Source organism: Crocodylus siamensis, chromosome 15, assembly GCF_052110815.1.
Source record: "Crocodylus siamensis isolate JL-2025a chromosome 15, ASM5211081v1, whole genome shotgun sequence".
In the NCBI taxonomy this organism is placed as follows: Eukaryota; Metazoa; Chordata; order Crocodylia; family Crocodylidae; genus Crocodylus; species Crocodylus siamensis.
Window position 1 is genome coordinate 29,572,567 of NC_143409.1, and position 22,067 is coordinate 29,594,633.

Below are 22,067 nucleotides of genomic sequence, written 5' to 3' on the forward strand. Positions count from 1 at the left end.
AGAAAGCCTAGCCTTTTAATTACCTTATTTCAAACAGCAAAGCAGACACAGCCTGTTTTGATTTTAAGGCTTTCAGCCTTGAACTAAAGTCCCTGCAGGTCATATCTAATTGCTGCCCAGTGAAGAAATGGGATTTGGGTGGGAGAGGAACAGATGCAAAGGTAACTTTAAATAACTTTTGTTCTCCCTGCATTCTGAGGCCTTTTTGACACTTCCCATTGCCTCCAGATCCTGAGAGGTAGAAAATAGCAGGAGCACAGTATGGTCCAACTGTGCCCTGAGGAGGCAGACCCCTGACTGTAATGAGAATGGAGATGAGATGCTAGCACAGAACAAAAGGATCTGAGATGGTCATAAATATATTAATGAGCTTTGAAAAGGGAACCAACCATTGCTGGAGAGAGGCTCTGGAGCAGCCTTCCAGTAATGTGGGCAGAACAACTAACTGGCTTTAAAGTAGTCAGTTAAACTGGCTTTAAAGAGCTTGGTCAATTTATGAAAGGAATTATATGAAACAGTTGCTAGCAAAAGCAGGCAACTGTGCTCCCTAATCAGGAGGTCCCTTTTGGTGCCATGTTCCAGAGATTTTTCAGAAGGACAGCCCCTTCTGCTGGGGACATTTCTTCAGACCGTTTCCACAAATTTTCAGATGCTCCTAAATAATTTATTTTAAAGCCTCTGCATCTCAAAAAGGAGATACCTCTGGTAGAATCAATGAAGGCATAGAGAAGGGCAACCAAGATGATGAGAGAAATATGGAGTTGTTGCTGTACCAGGAGAGACTTAAAAGGCTAGGACTCTTAAGTTTGCAACAGAGAGGTTGAGGAGGATATGACAGAGGTCTATAAAAGCATGAAGGGCATAAGCAAAATGAATAGGGAACTATTATTCACTAAATACAACAATATTAGAACTAGGGGGCATGCAGTGAAATTAGCAGAAGATGGGTTGAAAACTCGCTAAAGAAAGTATTTGTTTATGCAGCACAAAGTTATCTTGTGGAATTCATTGCCACCTGAGGTGGTGGAGGCAGATAGTATGGCCAGGTTCAGAAAGGGACTAGATATACACTTGGATGATGCATCTTTTTATTAGCTGCTAAACAGAATGGTCAGAGAGAGATCCTCTAGTGTTTCTAAGTCAACAATAGTGGATTGCAGGAAGGATAATGAATAGGGGATAGGTCACTGTAGATCAGGGGTTTGCAAACTGTGGTATGCATACCTCTGAGGGTATGCAAGACATCTCTGGGGGGTACAGGAGAAAAATTGTGTAATGGTGGATCAAATTTTCATTATAATAATAATTGGCATTTAAGGGGTTAAAATATAAAAAGTATGCTGGTAGGGGTACATGGGCAGCTGGTAAATCTGGATGGGGGTGACATAAGAAGAAAAAGTTAGGGAGCATCTGCTGTAGGTATACCCAGCTCAGTGCTCTCCCTTTAAAACAAAGATGCTCAACCATTTGGTCCTGCAGGCCAGATGACTGGCATGGGGACAAATCATGAGCTAGATCCCTCATGGGGCCAGAACATGGACTTGGGCCTCACGCCCAGATCAGGCCATGTTCCACCTTTGCTCCACACACCAGGATCAGGCCCTATACTGCCTTAGTTTGGCCCCACAATGCTCCAGCTCAGCTCCGCATGCTGAGATCCAGCCCTGTACCACCTCTGTTCTGTGCACCCTGTGCCACCCTAGTACAATGCACCCAATCTACCTTATAGCGCCACCCTATCTGACCAAGCTCCCCATAAATCCAGAAATTTAGCAGCAGGGGAGCAGCAGTTAATGCTACCACTGCTTTCCTGCCACCAACTTTTCAGGTCTGTGGGGCCTGTTGAACCTGATGACACAACTCTGTTTAGCTGGATCCGTTGGCGGGGGGCCTACTCTAAGGCTCTGGAGAGAAATTACACATAAACTGGTTTAAGTGATCAGAAACTGGTTTAAACCTATAACAGAACATAAGTTCAGTGTACATAAACCAGTTTCAATATGGCTGAAACTGGTTAAGATAAACCTGGTTGAATGTAGTATCAGGCTTGACTGATTTGGGTCAAACCAGTTTATACAATGCCTGTCCCAGACCCCTTCCTGGTTTAAATTAAACCAGATTCCCCCTGCATCCTGGCATGTTCTCTGGGCTCAGCTGGGTGGGGCTCTCTCCTCCAGACAGCAGAGCTGGCCTTGCCCCTCTGCTCCCTGGCCAGAGCTCCAGCAAAGACTACAGGTACAGCAAGGTTGGCCTGGCTTTCCCCTGCCTTACGTCCCCTTGCTACTTGCTGATCAAGCAGGAATTTCCCCCCCCCCACCCCTCCCATCTCCCACCACATGGACCCCAGCCTCATGGACCCTAGGCATGTGGTATGCTAGATAATGCCAAGAGGTGTCTGTATGTGTGTTTCTGATTTCACTGGGACAGGCAGACAGAACTGTGACTGCTTAGGGCTTTTTGAAGCTAATCAACAGGTCAGCTGATAATGTCCCTCCTTGGAAAAAGCTGTTTAAAAATAGCTTGAATTAATGAAGAGAGGCTATTATTTTGCTGATGGGTTGATAAACACTATTATCATCCCCCTGCTGGCTTGCTCGCCAGTCAGTTTGCTGCAGACAGTATAAAGAAGCAGGGAGAGGGAGATTGAAAAGCTCCATATCATCAACAGATGCATATACTACACACACCTCCCTTGCCTCAGAGTGCTAGCCCAGGGCTGGGGTCTGGCAACACTTCTGCCCCTTGAGCAGCCAGTGGGGAAAAGCCTGGGATGCTGCAGGCAGACCTCCCTAATCAGAGCATCCTGCTGGGGCCTGGCCATGCTGCTAAGCACTGTGAACTGAATGGAGGGCTGCTCTAATGCTCCCTGGCTTCTAGCTTGCGCAGCAGGCACGTGCTGAATTTCTCCAGCAGGCATGTGCCTGAAATTCCTCAGTCCAGAGAAAATATTTGTAAGGTTGCAAACCAGTTCAGCCTAGCCAGGTTAGACCAACTTGCAAAAGTGAAATCAGTTCAGGATCAGGCTTTTTGAATGTCTGTCCCTAGCCTAAAGCATCCACTGTCAGAGAGAGGCTGGACTGAACTAGCTGGACCACTAGTCTGACCGATTATGGCATTACATATTCTTACATAAAAAAATACATTTACAATTTTTTAGACACCAAGTCTGGAAACCAGTATAAGAATTTTTCTGCTGCTTTGTTGAGATTTCTCTAAGAATCTTTTCAGTGGGGAAGAAACTGGTTGACAGTACTATAACAGGGAAAATGATGAACCTCTCAATACTTTTTGTCAAACACAAAGCAAACTGCACATATCTTCTTTTGCCAACATACTTAACACATTGCCAACCCCCAATGATTTTTAAAGGGTTGCTTAAAAGGATGCTAGCTACAAAACTTGGAGACATGTTTTTTCATGTTGATAGTGTCCTTTAAACTTTTCTGGCTTGAGGTGACTTGTGCATCCACTTAATCAATAAACCAAGACCACTGAGCAGACTGACAGAAACTTGACACGACTGCTAGCAGCTTCTTTTTATGAAGCAAGGTCAGATACCAGCACTGCTGTTTCTCTAAGTGTGTTTTAGTTTCAGACAAATGGATGTTCTCCAAGCAAGATCATCTGTTGTTCCTGCATCTTTTTGTATTCATTTATCCACTTAAGAGAAAATGAAAATAATATAGGAAGGAATAGGAACTTGTGAAGTTGAATCTTGGTTTCGTGCTTCAAATCCCTCTCCACATGTTTTATACAAAAATCCTCTCCATACCTATGCTTCTAATTCTTTGTCTTTTTTTCCCATTTCTCCTTTTAGGTGAGATCTTTTCATCTTCCATTACACCTTACGCCAACTTTGGATAGAAGCATTAGGCAATCCAAAATAAGCCCAGCTGTGGAGGGGGAGGTGGCTCTAAGCCAACATTTTTCATCTCTCTAGAAGCCAAACAGTGCTGCAGCCTGGACCTTATAGAACAACCTGGACCTTATATAAAACTAGCACTTTGAAGTAGCCTTTGTGGATCTCTACAAGCCTGAGTAGTTAGCTGGCACCACTTTCAAAGAAGAGAGCTATTTTTTTTGGAAAATGAAACTTCCACTTCCAAAGTGTTTCAGTGACTTTCCAGCTTGCAAAGCCAGAGGGAAAATCAGAGGTTCGAATTGAGGACCTTCCTCTCTTGGTTAGCATCTGACAAAGTAGAATATTGCGTAAGAAAAGTTATGGCTTTCTGAAGGGGTTAGTCTTTAAGGTGTCACCATACCATACCTTCCACTTGGCTTCAGACAAACATGGCTAAGCACCTCTCTTCTCTCTTGGAGTAGAGTACAGGTGTGAGCCTTCAGCCTGGGTACAATTATGATTTTGAGATGGAGGGACAGTCGTCAGTTATGGACTAAAACTGAGACTATTCCAGTCCCTTGCATTTAATGTTTATAGATATGGGATCAAATTCTGCTTTGATTCCTTGTTTAATTCTTTGCAATTCCACGGGTCTGCTCTCACTCGGCCAACAAACATTTTCCATCTCAGGCCTGTAAGTGCAAAATACTGCTTCACACTGACTTGCCAATTTCTTCTTAAACTCCTTATTTAACTTTAAAATCAGCTGTCATTTTCTTGGTCGTCTTTCTTTCTAAGCTTTGGTTTTCCTAAGTGCAAGGTATATGTGCAATAAATCTCCAGAGTAGGAAAGAAACCTGTTTAGGAAGTCTTCCCAAATCCTTGCTGTGTTTGGAAATTAATTCAGGGATTTCCAATGTTCTTTTGACGGAGATTATTTGCATGTCCAAATCAGTCTTAGCCTTATGTAGCAAAAGATCTTCATTTTATACTTAATTGTTTTCAACACATCCGGTTACTCAATGTGATACAACAAGTCAGCATAACTGTGCAGGACAGAGTGTGTCACCAAGCCTGAGATGTTGTGCAATTTGACTAAAAAGAATCTCCATAAAGCTAATGCAATATGACCCGTTTGTCCACATAGAAAAATTGTTCCAAAATAATGTTGCTTTCTCTGGCAGAAACTGCCTTGCATCTGCACACACATTAGGTCACACTGTTTTTTCTCGAGCATAATATCAAAATAATTAAACCACTCTGGGACTGGTTTAACGCATGTCTAGTGGGAGTTATATCAACTAAATGTTCAGGCAGACACAGGGATACAAGATATACCAACATTAACATTTTCATAGTGATTTTACCCATGCCCCCACTAAGGGACTACATAAGTACTCTATCAGTTTAAAGTGGCACAAAGACAGTGTCCAAATAACTCTGCCCAAGTACCAGACGCTGCCACTGGGAATAGTCCTATTGCTTCAGAGGTGCAGCTCTGAATAGGTAGAATGAAACAGCTGTTGCAACTGGAAAACAAGCATCAGAATGGTCTGATTTTTAGCAAACTTCTTCTATTGTCATAAATTAGCTGAAATAAAAATAGAGCTGGGCAGGAAATAGTTTTCCTGTCCTACAGAAATTTTTGAGATTTCAAAAGTACTTCCATTCCACATTGAGACAAAGCTGAGACCTTTCACAATTTATCCCAGAAAACAAGATGCAGAGTAACAGGCATCCTGTTCCAAATCAGGCAAAGCAAGGTCTTGAACCTGAATCTCCCACTGTAACCAGGCTAGTGATTATTATACACTAGAACTTTTCTCAATCTCTTCTATTCAAGCTGTTCCTCATTGTAGGAATACAAATTTTTTGCATCTAAAATATAGAGGTAGCATGTGTGACTCTAGCTAGTGATTTGGGTGGATGTGGAAGACCCAGTCTTAAGTCCCTGCTCCAAACTGGGTCCTTCACATCCCAGGTGAGTAGCCTGAATAAAAAGCAATTGGCTATTCTAGAGTGAGGCTTGTTCACTCAGGCCAAGTCCAGACAAGCATGGCTGTGGAGTGTGCGCTCTTCTCTGCACTGCAAGAGAGCAGCGCAGGGGTCTTTTTTATTTTTTTACCCCTGGATAAAAACCTGTGGGGGAAAAAGGTAGAGTGGTGCATGTTGGGGCAGTGCACGCCACTCAAAACCAAAGCCTGGACAGCTGGAGCTGCACTGCAGCTGCCAGCCAGGATCTGAGCAGCAGGGTTGCCCCCAGGACCCCAGGCAGGCCTGCTGAGGCCAGTCCAGTGCTGGCCTCAGCCTCCTCTACCCAACCCAAAGCATGTGTGGCATGGGTGTTTCCCAGGGACAACTAGCTGCGGCACAAGGTGTGGCACGGGTGTTTCCCAGGGACAACTAGCTGTGGCACAAGGTGTGCCACTGGTAGTTGTTCCCAGGGAACCAAATGTCCACACTCATCTGGACACAGCCTCACTGTCTCTGTTTCTATCTCAGACCAGAAATTTCATCTTGGGCCTTAGAAATATCTTGTCAATTCTAGACCTTTTCCTGTAAATGTTTCAACAATTTTTCACTACCCAATAAAAACTATTTCGTAAAAAATTCCCATCCAGTTATTGTAACTACTCAGTCATGTCTGTTCCTTTCCTTGCATTCCTTTCCTTGCAGGCTGTACAGAGTTGGGTGACTGTATAACTACTATCAGTGATGGATCCAGCGGGGTGATAGCAGGGCTGTTACACCCCTCCCTCACCCTTTGGTTGTGTGTCGCATGTGCAGTGAGCTCTCTTGCTGGAGCTCTGCAAGTGTGGTGAGTTCTGATCTCAGCAGCTGATCGGCACAGGCCCTGAATTCATGTAGCTCCAGTACCCAGGAGGTGAGAACTTCTGCCAAAACCCTGACTGCAAATAGCCTCATTGATTTTAAGGGGAAGGCTAAATTGGGTGTTTTTAATTGCACTATTTTATGTGCAGGTGTTGGCTAACATTTGACCTCTTCTAATATTGTGAGTGAAGAATGAAGTATAGCTACCCTTCAAATATTTAAAATGTAACCTTGGGCATTTTTTAGTTTAATGCTAGACACTCTCAGGATTGCTAGCCTTCCTAACAACACATTTACAGTCCCCTGGAAGAAAAGGTTTTAAATGTTAAATGTAGATGCATGCTTTTAAAAAGTATCTAGCCTCTGCAAGGCTTTTTGTCAGCTCACTTTGTGGGCTGTTTCCTGACTCTGTGGCTCCAGTGAAGACCACATGGACTGTCCCAAAGCTTCCCAGAATAAATTAACCAGCATAGAGTATAAAAGCCCAAAATAAATAAGCACAAAATAAAATACACAAAAGAAAACAAATAAAAATAAAGAAAACAAATAAAAGCACAATTAATTAACCAGCATAGAGTATAAAAGCCTGCCAAAGCTCTGTAAATCTCAGTCTGAAGCAGGGCTCCTGGGTTTCTAGCTTCATGACACAGGATTAATCCCTGCCTTCCAAACTGGTGGATCAGGCCTAGGAACTGCAGGGATGCTGCCACCAAGACAGCAGATGACTGTGGCATCCTTCAGGACAAGCTGCTACTGTTCCTAAGGGTGCTGCACAGAATCATCTGCTCTGTATGCTAGTACCATGTTCTGATGTATTGGTCAGCCTTAAGCAGAACCCAGCTGTGTTTTTTATTATTCTTTTCGAGGGGAGAACATTGACTTCTTATCAAAACTATACAGTGTATAATTAAAGGTTTGAGCTTCTTGACATTGAATCTGATCAGAGTTTAAATGATGGTATTGTCAAAAATTATAGTCAAGTTTGGGAGCAGGGTTGGACCTTAACTTTTATTTGCCTTTTTCTTTTTTTGATAAATTAACCATAGTGGGGAGTGTTTTAATTGTGATGTTTCCTTTAAGTTCTCTGGAACGAAAGACAACTCAAAGCAGAAAGTATGCTTCTATAGAAAAAGGTGGCTTGTGTGGAGTACTGGAGGGTGATAGGAGAAAAGTGTGAACCTTCATGGGTAATAATACATCCTCCTATTCTCTCTTCCCTTCTACTTTCACACTCATCTGATCTTCTATCACCCACCCATTCTTTCATTCCTTCAACCCTTTTCCTACGTCTTTCATCCCTTTTAGGGAAAAACTAGGAGTAGACAACATAGACAAACTGAATCATATCATTGGAGAGAACTTAAACCCACCTACACGAAGGTTTGAGATGTTACTTTAAAAATAATATTTGACTTATTCTTGCTTAAAATGGAGAAATAGGAGCTTGTGCCTCTAAGTCCTCTTTTATTCCTTATTCTAAATAGATTGTTTGCTAGTCAGGATTTACTTAGTTCTCTGAGGCTTGTAAGAAATATCTGCTACTTGTTTAAGACAAAAGTTAAATGACTCCAAGACCATTCAGCTGCAGCAATAAAGCTTTTCAATTCCTCAGACTTGCTCAGTGAGAATTTTCAACATATAAAAGCAGAACTGGGCCATTTATAGTAAAGAAATAATTATTTGAGGAACTAAAATGCTGGTAGGACTTACGCATATTTTCAACTTTTTTTTCTTATCCTTAGCTACCAAAGCACCAGTGAAAGATTACAGTGCTGGGCTGTGATCCTTGGCTCAGTGTACGGGGAATCCTGGGCTAGGGACAGACATTCAAAAAGTCTGAGCCTGAAATGATTCAGTCTTTGCAGGTTAGTCTAACCTGGCTAGGCTGAACTGGTTTGTAACTATACAGACATCCCCCTTGGACTGAAGAAATGCAGGCACATGTCTGCAGTGGCTCAGGCTAGAATTTGAGGGTTGCTAGAGCAGCCCTCCCTGGCCTTCTACGTGCTGAGCTGAGGAAGGTGTGGCCAGGTCCCAGTAGGATGCACTGATTAGGGAGGGGTTCCCTGTCTCCCTGCTCATAATCAGCTCAGGAGGGAGCTAATAACAGAGCATTTATCATTATTAGCATTTAGCACCCCATCAGAAAACAAAGCCTCTCTCATGAGTTCAAGCTCTTCTTAAACAACTTTTTCCAAGGAAGGCAGAAGGGATGTTACCAGCTGACCTGTTGATTCACTCCAAAAGGCCCTAAGCAGACACTGTCCTATCTGCCTGTGTCCTGTCTGCCTTACACAGACACCTCTCAGCATTAGCTGCATACCACATGCTGACAACAGTCTGTGCTGTGGGAGAGAGTGGAGAGGGGAATCCCTGCTTAAACAGTGAGCCAGGCTGGGGGGAAGCCAGGCAGACACTGCTGTGCTGCCATCTCTGCCGAAGCTCCAGCCAGGGAGCAGAGGGGAAGGGCTCAGCCCAGCTCTCAGGAGCAGAGCCCTGCCCAGGGCTGCAAAGCATCTGGGATGCTGGGGGACTCTGATTTTAAGTTAAACCAGGAAGGGGTCTGGGACAGATTGCATAAACTGGTTTGACCCAAATCAATTAAGTTTGATTCAACCAGGTTTATCTCAGACTGGTTTCAGCCATTTTGAAACTGGTTTTATGTGCACTGAACAGCTGTTCTGTTACAGGTTTAAACCAGTTTCTGATCACTTAAACTGGTTTATGTATAATGTCTGTCCCTAGCCCTGAAGTCTGTACTGAGCAGTGTAGTCAACTTTATCTTTCAGTGAACTGTAGCTACTGGGCAATGTTTTACTACAAAAGCTAGATGAAGTGCATGCATGAAGGCAGGGTATTATGGCACCTTACAGACTAACTTGTTCAGAGAAGCATGAGCTTTTTGTAGGCTACAGCCTGCTTCAAAACCTCATGCCTCTCTGAACAAGCTAGTCTTTAAGGTGCAACACTGCTCTGCCTTTTGCCTGACTTGAGACTAACAGGGCTAACTACCACTCTCTATACCTGCCTGGAAACAGGTGTTTCACTTACCACCTGATAGGATTCACCTTGCAGCACCATGGCAAGTGAAAAGAACCAAGCGTCTTTGAGCTCAAGAGGGTGGGAGAAACCAACAACCTGTCACTTTCTAAGCAGCCTAATGTACCTGGTGTACAAATGTCCAGGAAATATAACCAAATTGGAACTCAGAGGGTGTGTCTATATGTGCATTTCCACTAGTTTAAATTTACTGTGCAGTAAGTGGAAATAGGCCAGTGTCTATACATGCAGGCATAAAAGCACATTAGCACTGTGTGAACTGACTTAGGACTAAAGTTAGTCCCAAGTCAGTCTACACACACAATGTTATTGTGCAGTAAGGTGTCTACACGTGCGTTACTGCATAATAACTAATGCAGGTATCAAATTTATGCTCAAGTCAGCATAAATTGTCATATTTACTGCTCAGTACAGGCATGCATATGTAGACACCCACACTGCGCAGTCATTTTGGTTACCGTGCAGTAAATGTGCACAGGTAAATGTACCCAGACTGCTCTTCGACATCTTCAGAACAGCACAAGAGAATATAAACCCAAGATTATACAATTATAGGACATTCTTTTATTATGTTTCTTTTAGTCATTTAAACTTTGAAGAATCAGGAGTAGGACTTCGGTACCATAGTACTGTCCTGTCAATGTAAGACATGAAGCAGGGAAAGGAAGGTTTATGACGCTTCCCATACTGGGGAGAAAACTAATTAGATCTTTGAAATATAATTGAATTCCTATGAATCAAGTGAGAATTCTCTGTTGGGGATTAAGTGAAAAATTATGCCAGGCAAATAACAAGTGAAATGTGTATGTTAGAAAAAATTTAAGAAAATGTAGGTAAGAAGAAAGAAAAGAATGCGGTTATCTTTGCTCAGTATACCAAGTAGAATTTGGTCAGAGTTGGCATTTTGGGTCCCAGGATGAATTCTAGAAGATACAACAGCTAGAAAGTCTGCATCATGAGCACAAGAATGGCTATGGATTAGACAGTCTAGATGAGGTCTCTGGCTGCTGTTCTGAACCTGAGTGTTTGTCAAGGTAAAACATACTTGTGTCATGGTGAAACACCAATTTTTATTTTTAGTTCTGAAGTAAGTCTGTTTTAACAGCAACATGCATCTTTTCACAGTAGTGCAAACAGCAGACAGTAAATGATGTTAAAAATTCATTTTCCAGTCTTAAATTTCCACATTAGATTTACGGTCTTATGCATTTACTTCCAATGCTGCTTGAATTGCCAAAATTGGATGATGGCTCTGAAAGTAGCCAAAATCAGGAGCAATATAATTGCAGCCTGAATACTAATCAGTACTTGCAGTTCTTATATAGGTACAAGATAATGTAGAAGTTATAATATCTACAGCTGTATATCCAAGGAACCACTTGCTTGGGCCTAATAATAGTTGAAGTTGACAGTCTTTTATTGCTACATCAGGTTACCACAGCACTTCTCAAAATAATGTGACTACTATTTTCAAGTTTGAGACTAATAAACTAATTTACCAGAAAGATTCCATGAACAGTAGACCTTGTACCACAGCATTTTAGCATCTTTTGTTGGTGACCTAGAACATACAGTATAGTCATTCAGTACAGCTACAGATAGAGGTACACACTCAGAATAGTTAAGTGTGTCAGTTTTATGTTCTGGAAGTGCAGACAATGCATCCAAGCAATTTCCTGCTTTGAAAGTTTTTTCTTTTTACAGACCCTGGGTACTCAGAGGAAGGGCTTTCACTGTGAACTCAATGTGTCCCTTTCAGCATGTTCAAAATGTAGTTTTTCAAGACTGATGGACAGCCAGCACTTTTTATTTGTTGATTCTTTGGTGTGGGCTTCATTGTTTTTGAGGAGGGGTTGTCTTTTGTCACTCTGTTTTGAAAGATCTGGCCTCCTAAATTGCTTTGAGGACTAGTTACCCAGCCCACAGGGATCTCTTAGTTTGACATAACAGCTTTTCAATGCAGAAATATTTTGTTTTCTCTTCCCATACCAACCTGCCAAAACTATATTGAGTTGCTACAAGGTGTGTTTTAAATATCATAATTACAGGGACATAGAAAAACAATACACTTGTTTTCCAGATAGGCAAACTGAAGCCTAGGGAGTTAATGACTTATCCCTGAGATCACAGAAAGAATCAATAACAAAATTAGGAATGAAATCAGAGTCCTGATTCCCAAATGCATACTTCAAATACTGGCCTACTCTACACACTGGAACATTAGACCAAACTATTCTGAGTGGCTCCCCGCTTACTTTGTCACAGTAATTACCCTCTCAGCACCAAGGGATGGTATTTTTTCCAGCACTAGACACAAAGGCATTAGTTCTTTTTAGCAGCAGATGGAACAAGCCTACAGGAGCGAACACATTTTATTTCTTGTATGTGAACACAGTGCACTGAAAATGTATTGCTAACAACTTCAATTCAGATTAAATACCTAAAGGATCTCTTATGGGACTTCTGCATAGCCATTCCTTTTTATTCTTCTGTACAGAAGGGGCTGTATAGTGAGTCTGTAGCTCCTCTCTCATTCCTTTCCAGCCAAATTAAACCTTGCAAACTATGGCTATGCCTTCACCAAAAAACAAAGTGTGTTGTTACATGGAAATAATTAATGAAATGTAAAATTCTAATAGTGACAAAACAAAGGTAGTTTAGATGTAGCTACATGAAGGTCAATCCTGCAAGCTTCTCATGGAGGATTTGACCTAGATTAGCTATCCTGAGATGAACACCACTAATGTCTTATCTCCACTAAGATTTTACATTTCATTCATTATCCGCAGGTAACAACTTCTTTGATTTTTTTCTTCAAGGAGATGGTTTGTCAGGCACAAAATAAATTAACTAGCATAGAGTGTAAAAGCATGCAGATTCAGCTGACCAGGTATGCATATGAAAGCACTATTTTATTTTATCCAGAAGAACCATGTCACTGATCTATGTGCTAAAGTGAAGGTGGAAAGAACTATTATATGGTATCTCTCTGCTACCTTACATGTTGTGACATAAGCACAGCAGAAAGAAAATAAGCTGGCCTGCTGGATGGTGTTATTCACCCTCCTAAACCTCCCCCCAGAAACTATTTTTCTTTTCAGTCTGAAGTACCACAGGCAGGTCATCAGTAGTTACTTGAACCTTACTAAGGAATGCTTTAAATAAAGTTAAAGGTCCTTAATGATATTTCATGAAAGATTTAATTAATTAGCAGAACTTATTCTTCTTTATGGACCAAGAAATGAGGTACAGGGATAAACAGACTTAGGGATGCTGTACTTCACCATTTTAGATGTTTTTCTAGATGGTGTGCTTGGAGGATGGAAGGTAGAATTAGTGCCTTAGTTTGCTTCAATATTCATAGGCATAGTAGGTGCTTCAAAATATGGAAAATGTTCATCACAGCTTAGTAGAACTTCCTTATGTCTTGGACAGAAACACTTGCTGAGGACTGCAACATTACTGTTATCGCAACAGCTATTCAGAGTCTCTTTCTCATGACCCAAATCCAGTACTGAAAATCAAGTCTAAACATTCAAATATTTCCAAGAAATGTTTCCCATAGTTCCGATTAGAGACCAGCATTCTCATATCAGCTTTCTCTTGCTACAAAGAAGGAGATTACGAGTAATACACTTGTTTGAGAGTATTACAGGACATGGGGACAAGTAGTCCATCCTTACAGCAAATACAGCCTTTGCTCTGACAAGCAAACTCTGTTTTTTCACACAGGTTCCCCCTTCATTCGAAGTTTCTTCTCATGTCTATCTCAGTTTATGAAAATGATAACACAGTAGGATGTAGACTGGTCATGTGGGCCATGTCTGGGGCTTTAATGTACCCTGATTTACAACCTCTGTAATCTCAATGCATGGCATTTTAGGTAAATCAAGAAAGAACGTGATCCTTTTATCTCACTCGTTGTGGCAAGGGTGTTTGTTTATTTGTTGTTATGTATGAAATAAAAATGGTACCTATTACCCTAAACATGCCCAGCCAAATTTAATAAAGGCAATTCTATTGAAAATTAGTAGTTAGCTCTCCAGAAAGGCCAAATGCCAATGCTGAAACCATCTTCCAACAATTATTTTTTTTCCCTGGTAAAGCTCAGTTCTATCACTGAGATGTAGAATTGGAAGGAATCTCAGGAGGTTAGCTAATCTATCACCCTCGCTGAGGTTGAAAAGGATATCTAGACAACCCCTGACAGGTATTTGTCTAATCTTTCAGGCCTCATTTTCCCTAACAGAGGGCGCATCTACACAAGATGCTTTGAGTGTAAGTAGACTAATTCTACTGTACGTTAACGTGGTAGTGCTACTCCTAATGCGCAGTAGCACCAATTATGGCTCATTAAGTTAGTACCTGTCATTACAGGTACTAAACTTAACGTGCCATGGTGCGTTAATGAATGTGTAGACATACCCAGACCTGATAAAGAGAGGCTTTATAGAAGGATGTATTTGCATGCTTCCTATCCTTAAGTACAGTCTCTACCAGCTCTTTATTAGTGTTGTAGGGTTATGTTTTGAGTGCCTAATGTAAAAGGGACTTCCTATATCTATATTAGAAAACTATATTTTCTCTGAATTGGTCACACTGTCTCAAATGGGTTTTATTAGGGCTGGAAAAATTATCACTCTCCTTATAGGTGTGTGTTGCCTAGACCATGTACTGATTTTAGAAATAGAAACTTCTGAAAATAACTATAGTGCATACTTAGAGACCCGTTGCCTGTGGAAGGGTTAAGAGTCACCACAAAGCCGAAGTAATGTTTCAGAGGTTCATTCATAGGGGTATTGTTTGCAGTGAACCTTCCACAGTGTGAAATTATAATAACAGTAAGAGGGAGAGAGAAAAACCTGCTTTGTCTATAGCTGCCTGCATGTCCTAAGAGCATTCGTGGCCCCTTTTATTGTAGTGTCTGAGCACAATCAGACTCCTTGTATTTTTTCCTCAACACCAATGGGACATGGGACAGTGCTATTGTATAGAGAAGAAATGGAGAAGAAAAGAGGTTGTATAACTCATCCAAGGTCATAGGAAGGCTGAAGGAGAGCAGGGACTTGAACTGTGATATCCCAAGATCCAGGCAATTGCCCTAACAAGGCCTTCCTCCCATTTGCTAATACATTTCACTCTGAATCACTGAAAGATGCAAGTGCTGTGGTCAGTCTAAGGTTGGGTAGGAGAGCATTTCCTGGTACAGGGAGTAATTTTACAACATGCCTAAGTCACTTAGGAGTTTATCTTCTATTTTCAAATATGACTTTGAAGGTTACTGAAGTGGATGGAAACAGAAATGTTTCCTTCACTTGACAGAGCTCTGGATCATGCCCAAGTACCTAAGTCACTTTTGAAAATGGGACTTCAAGTACTTTTAGAAAATGTAACATGTTCCATCTTCTTAGATGGTTAAGGAAAAGCATTGAATACTACCAACAAAACCCGTCCCCAGCTCTTGGCCAGATTATACGTAACAGAGCAGCAAGGGTAGGGTTGAGCTGCAGGTCAAAGCAAACAGAAGTAGGAACTGTTCCTGCTCTGTTGAAAGCAGGAATGGTAAATCCATCTCAGATTTTAATCGAAAAGCATCAGTTCCAAAAGTTGGGGTTTTTTCCTCCAAGTTGTCAGAAAATAATCCTACTGGAAAGGCAATCTTGCGTTTATCTCAGTAAACCTCTTATTGTTACTATTTTTGCCCATTAATATAACCTGAAATTTAACTCACTGAATTCACTCATGAATACTGAAATGAAGCTCACCTGCTATCACACATGTGCTACGAATAACATGAATAGCTATCTTTCATCTAGTGTATGCTGTTAGAAAAAATGAGGTATTGGTGTTTACATTTGTATTAATACACTAATACAGTGGATTATTTGCCTATGAAGAAATAATAGACATGACATAGACATTCACCTAAGAAGCCATTTTACTATTTTTTGCCTCCTGAAAACTTTCTAGAAAGTTTTACCAGGTTATGGGAAACATCAGGTCAAATAATACATTTTTATGACAACTTTGTGCAAATCCCCTTCAGCTGTTGGTGAGTATGAGAATTAAAAATGCTGAGTTTTTAAACATTCTTATTTTACTTTGTTTTACCCCAGTCCAAGTTAGAACAAAAATGGCTGAAGTGTGAAGCTTAGTAGAGCCATTTCTGTAGTCAATTTCTTCATCCCTCCCATTTTGTTTGGGAGGGATGAAGTAGGAGTGGGAAATTAAAATTAACCAGTTATCCACGATTAGTTTAATTTTCCTGAAAGAGGGCTCAGCTTTGGAAAGTTGAAAAAATGAATATACTAGCCTTACAGATATGGATCCATACTCTCAGGCTTTGTATTCAGTGCCAAATACCAGCAAAAGTGTTTCTACACCATGGAAGCTAGTTCAGGATAGCCCTCTCCATTCACAAGGCACAGGGAATAATGTCACAGCTGTTAGCAGGGGTGGGCAAAATGAGGCCTGGGGGCTGAACACGGCCCACCAGGCCATTCTATCCAGCCTGTGGTGCCCCTAAGACATTTAGAAAATTAATATTAATCTGCCCTGGGCTGCCTGTTATGTAGCCCTCGATGGCTTCTCAAAACTCAGTAAGCAGCCCTCTGCCCAAAATAATTGCCTGCCCTTGGGTCAGGGCAATATATACCGAAAAGATTTAATTTCTCATTGAAACAGATGCAGCAAATATATGTTTGCCTTATGAATGGGTGTAGGAGAAACTTGTGGGTGTGAAAATAATTGCTGACCCTGTGATTTTAGGGAGACGTTGTACTTTATTGCTACATTATGCAATATCCTGTAAATTCTCAGTATCAGTTTTAATGATGATAAAGCCACCATAGTACAACCACATGGATATCTTTTATCTAACTCAAGCCCCTTGCACCAAACTGTTTCCAGCTGAATGATAGCAAAAGGAAAGCGTGTTCACTCAAAGCCTGTTTAGGATTATTTGTGTGCTAACTTTAATGAATACCAACAATGAGTTTCCATATTGTGGTTTTTTTCATCTTAATCCAACAAAACACTGGTGTGGGCCAGGCCATCGTTTGGCATAAATCAGTTTAGCTACACTACAGTCTGTAGAGCTATCCTAGTTTTTTCCAACTGACGCTCAGCCCCTTAGAAAATGAATACAAAAGAAAAGGCATTAATGTAAAATGAAAGGTTGCCCAATTTAAAAGTCAGGAAATCCAAAGGCTTCCTCCAGCAGCACTGTTTATTTCCTGAATATTCTGCTTATATATTCACTGAACTAAACATAAAAGCAGGACTAGAAAATGTCTCCTTAGTGCATCCCAGCTGCATTAACATTATAATAGGAACTTTAATTTTTATAGCATCTGGTTCTTTCTCTTTTAACGGTTCAAGCCTCATCCTGGGGAAAAACCTTCTGGAGGGGGCTCAGGGGGAATTTCACTGACTAAAAGCAGGGCAGGATTTGGTTCCATGCCCTGAGAAGGTGCCACAGGTGTTGGGCATCAGCCTGTCTGGGCTGTGGATCTCTTTGCATTCACTGGGGAGCAAGGTCATCTGTGCAAAGGGTCTGTGCTCCAAAGCCGGCTGCACGCCCCCTCTACCGCTCCTTGGCACCACTGCTCCAATGGAAGTCATCTGCTAAGGAGGTTGGCTCACGTTTCTCTCATCTCCCCACTCCGTGCCATCCTTGGTCTGTCCCTTCCCCTTCATCAAAAGGGAGTTGCTACACAGAAAGGAATACAGCACTGAGGCTGCATTGAATTTAATGGCCTCTCTCCTCAGGTCTGGTGAGGGGATGATAGAAGCTTTTGCTTCCTCCCACAGACACATCCCAGGATTTATGCAGGTGAAACCTTGCTATGTGCAATACATGGGAATATTGTGATGGTTTAGATATTAGAAGGTAACTAGAAGGACTCAATATATATTCTCAAAAGAAATATTACTACTGGGTTTTTATTTGGAAGGCTGACTACAGATTTTTAAACCAGAACTATTTTTGGTTTAGGGAAATATGGGACTTACAGTACCTCATGGATGCCTGTTTTACATATAACTGCATTATACACACACAGGCAATAGGTGAGACATAGTGGTGTCTGTGCACCTGGTTAGTTCTGCTGAGGCTGCTAAAACTCTGAAAGCAAGTATTAGAGGATTCATAACACAACTAGTAACGGTTCACCTGCTCGCAGTTACCCCGCCTGAAAACATGAGGAAACTCCAAAAAAAACAAGTGATCTTGAGACTACACGGCAAACTAGTCCTTTTTTCTTTCAAATGGTTGGATTCCATGGCTTAGAAATAAAGAATGTCAGTTGCAGTTCAGTAAGAACTGGACACATTTTCTAAGATCAAATGATTATTGTAGCAAACAGTCTCACTTTGGATGGGTATAAGCTCATTTTGCCGCTAAACTAAGTTTGAAGCATGAAGCAGTAGTAAATTTATCCAAAACCAAACTTTTTAGATGTAGAAATAAGGTTTAGCACAGGAAATGTACACTTACCCAAAATGCATCTTTAAACTGCAGCTGTGTCATTATTACTGAACTATGGAGGGGGAAATTCCTTCAACTGGTTTGTCCTGAGAATAGATTAGCAGCAGCACTCAGCTTTGCAGTTCTTACCATGCACCGGCTACAGCAGAAAGTTAAATGCTTCCACGCTCCTGTTTGCTCTAAATTCAAGTTGGTGAAAAACAGCATTGGGCAGTCTGAGGAAGCTCTGTGTCATGATCTGCTACTGTGAGCAGAGGGGAAACAAAAATCCTCACAAGAAAAAAAAAGAGAAACACCCTAGCCCCAGACCTGTTTCTCTTCTGGTAAACAGTTAATATCGAAATGAGGAAGCAGAGAGATGTCAAGCAATGTCAGGCTGCTTCTTGCCATGTGTGCATGTGAGCTACTGGCAAAAAGAAAAAGAAATTGGTGAGAGTTTGCAATAACAACATCAATTAAACCAGCACAATAGAAAGAGATAAAGAAGAAATCAGATTCAAACAGCTGCACACTACAGCGGTATTGCAAAAAATGTATGCATGACATTTCTTTAGAATCTTTTGATCTTGGCAAAAGTCCATATGCATACACAGGAAGTGTAGCTACAAAGTTATATTTTGCAACTGAAAATTGCTTTCAATCCTCCAGCAGAACTAAGGAAATCATAAAGTTTCTTTTTTATGTACATTTTTCTCTGATTTGCAAACTACCTTCTTCATGCAAATGTTTGTAAATATGCATGTGTGTGTGTTTACTAAAAGACTTATGCTAGCATCTGAATGGTAATCCAGAGCCTTTCTGCCATTACTACATAACAAATTTAAAAATGTGATAATTGAGTAAAATGAGAGCTAGCAAAAAACAAACTGTTCATGTGTGGTATGTCGTCTGTAAATAAAGGGCTAAGGAAGTGATTGTTACATGCACAATAAAGCTGGATAAATGAGCTTTAGAAAATAATTCCAAACTCTGTAGAAATCTCGAAGGGAGGGAGAAATTAGGGTTAAAAACTTACTAGCACAGAGATCTGAAATTAAACATTTTGAAGCACAGACAATTAATTTGGCAGCATGCAACACCATACCCACTGAAGCACTGAAGTGCACATTATTTAAAACAAGTAGCTACACAGGCTAATAGATTTATTTTATAGGTATGTAAATAGTGATAAATATGATCATTGTGCTTTCTTGAAAAAGCAGTCTGTCTGTGTTTTTCCAAATTCATATTGTGTAATAATCAGTGCAATTTTTGTTAATCTCTTCCAAACTTTTGAGGGCTTTTGTATTTTAAAATTTTGGGAATTTGAAAAGGGAACTGTTTCAAGCAAAAACATTTCCCATACAAGAAAGCTCCCTTCATCAAACCACTTATTCCAAACTGGTCCTCTATGTGCTCAATTCAATTGCTGTTCTGCTAGAAAAAAATTAAGCCTGGCATATAGAAACAGCACTTGCATCTGTCTTTCAAGGATTCCAAAGCACTCGCTGCAGAATCAAGAGCAATACCTGTAAATATCCAGCAGATCATTTGGCCAACTGAGGTAGATCACATTAAAAATGCCCATTGGGCCTAACTCAGTTCACCCACAATTTGGATCTTACTTTTAGATCCCTAGTTAGGTGGATCTAAGTGTGAACTGTACAGAAGTTCCAGGATGGTTAGGTTGGTCAAGAAATGGCTGACCCAATCTAATTTAACTATATCTCAGAGGTGTATTAAGTTAGACTGGGTACAGCTAAACTGATCTGACTGAACTTCTTTACACATTCCCAGTGTAGCCCTGAGACATTTAGCCCCTCAAGCCTCTCCCCCTCCCCTGAGATGGACAGAACCCCTCTGCTGGCCGGCCAGCCAGGCCCTCCCCCCCCCCGCCCTTGATCCTGCAGGCCACTCCTGGTCCCAGTTTTACCAGAGTTTACCAGTGCAGGGAGCTGATGAAAGTAAGCCGGGGGGGCAGGGGCTGGGAGAGAGTGGGATCAGGGTTAGTTCACCAGTAAGAGTTTGTTCATCTGGGGAGTTGGGGGGCTAAAAATAGCCCCTGATCCAGCGGGGAGAGAGCCCCCCTGAGTCTGCTAACCCACTCCCCATGGAGCTGTCAACCACCTCCTCACCCCCCCACAAAGCTGCCAGCCACCCCAGTCTGCCTGCCCTTCCCCAAACCCTGATTTACTTTAGTCACGCTCCCAGGACCAGTGAATGCCAGTAAAACTGGCCCCAGGAGTGGTCTGTGGTATCAGGAGTGATTTGGCAGCCCTGGGTGGAGGGGGGTCCAGGGAGGCTTGGTGGGATCAGACAGCCTCTCCGATCTTGCTAACCCCCTTCCCCCAGATCCTCCCAAGCTCTCCCATTGACCCCACTAGCCTCCCAATCCCCCTCAACCCCCCCCAAAACCCAGCAGCCCCCCAATCCCACCAAAACCTCCTGGACCCCACCAAACACGTGCACATCCCATTAGCCCCTCCAAACCCCTTTGCTGGCTCCCCCATCTCACCCCGCTATCCCCACTTACCTTAGCCTGGGGGCCATTTCTGCCTTGTTCAAACCCCTGAGGCTTCAAGCAGTAATGTCTGTATGAAGTCTTAGAGTCTTCTCAGGTCACTGAGGTAACAGCTGGACACAAGAGTTTACTGGCATCTGGCTGATTGCAGGGGCAGATCCATTATTATCACTAGTCATGGATTATAGTGTCAAAAATGTAACGGCTGTTTCTTAAACAATAACATTGATACCATCCCTTCACCTCAAAAGAAAAAAACTAGTTACAGATCAAGGGGAATGTGCTGATATTATCAGTGACAGTAACAAAGTGTGGAGGATGTTTGGATGTACTGTATTGGCATTTCAGAAGAGGGAAGTGAGTGGAGCACCTTGAGAGGAGTTGGAGCTATTGACTATGCCAGAAGCTGAGTGAAGGTCTATGGAGCCTGATGGCGATGGCATGGGGTCCTGGGGCTACAATGCTGGTATGCAGGGTTGGTCAGAGGCAGTGCAGGTCCCAGGGCCTCAGTCTCTGCATAGAAGGCCAGGCAGGGTGCTGCAGAGTCTTGGGGGCCCAACCAAGCACATGGGGCTGGGTAAGGGCAGTGTGGTCTGGGTTCAAGTTTGCAGGCCTGATCCTAAGCCACAGGGTCAAATCTGGCCCATAGACTAGCCCTGACCCATTAATTTGGTCCACAGGGGCAAAAGGTTGATCACCACTGGTTTAAGCCTCACAACACTCTTGTGAGAGAAGGAAGTTTTATCTCTATTTTACAGCTGAGATAACTGAGGCACAGCATGGCTAGCTGGCCCAAAGTTACAGAAGCCAGGGATAGACCAGTAGATTTTGAATTGGGGCTACTGGGATTGATTCCTGGCTCTGACTATTCAAATGTGTATAGCTGTATTGTATCACAGCTGTGAATATATAGATAATATCTTTCAATCAGCAAGATACCTACAGTGTGAAGGATAGATATTAGGGGTGTGTGAAGCAGGCCCTATTCAATTTGGATTTGGCCCAAATCAGGGACAGCATTTTGATTCATTGATTCAGATCACTGTTTCTGATTTGATTCAGCTGAATGCAAATCTGAAGATTTGATGCTGATTTGGAGACAGACACAGCTTTAAAAGACTTTTCTACATACTTCAAGATACCAGCATGGCTCGTAAATGCTGCAATGCTGGGGTGCATGGAATATCGCAGAGGAGCCTGTGGGGGGGCCCTCCATGTACTTGCAGTGAATCTGGAAGTGGACCAGAAGTATTTCCGGTCCACTTTCCAGGCTGCCAAGGAGTCCACCCCCCCCCCCGGCTCAGTGATTGGCCTCAGGGAGACCCTGGGTGTCCCCCACCCCCAGA

General features: G+C 42.1%; 1 protein-coding gene across 2 annotated transcripts in view; it reads right to left on the bottom strand.

Moving 5' to 3' along the window:
* Positions 1-18,531, bottom strand: part of PSTPIP1 (proline-serine-threonine phosphatase interacting protein 1) — a 99,469-nt gene extending 80,938 nt beyond the window's left edge. For both annotated transcript variants that reach the window (XM_090029192.1, XM_090029191.1), the window contains exon 1: positions 18,231-18,531. In XM_090029192.1, coding sequence (XP_089885318.1) covers positions 18,231-18,263 — 33 coding nt within the window. In that variant the 5' untranslated portion in view covers positions 18,264-18,531. The remainder of the gene's footprint in view (positions 1-18,230) is intronic.
* Between the last annotated feature and the right edge of the window lie 3,536 nt (positions 18,532-22,067).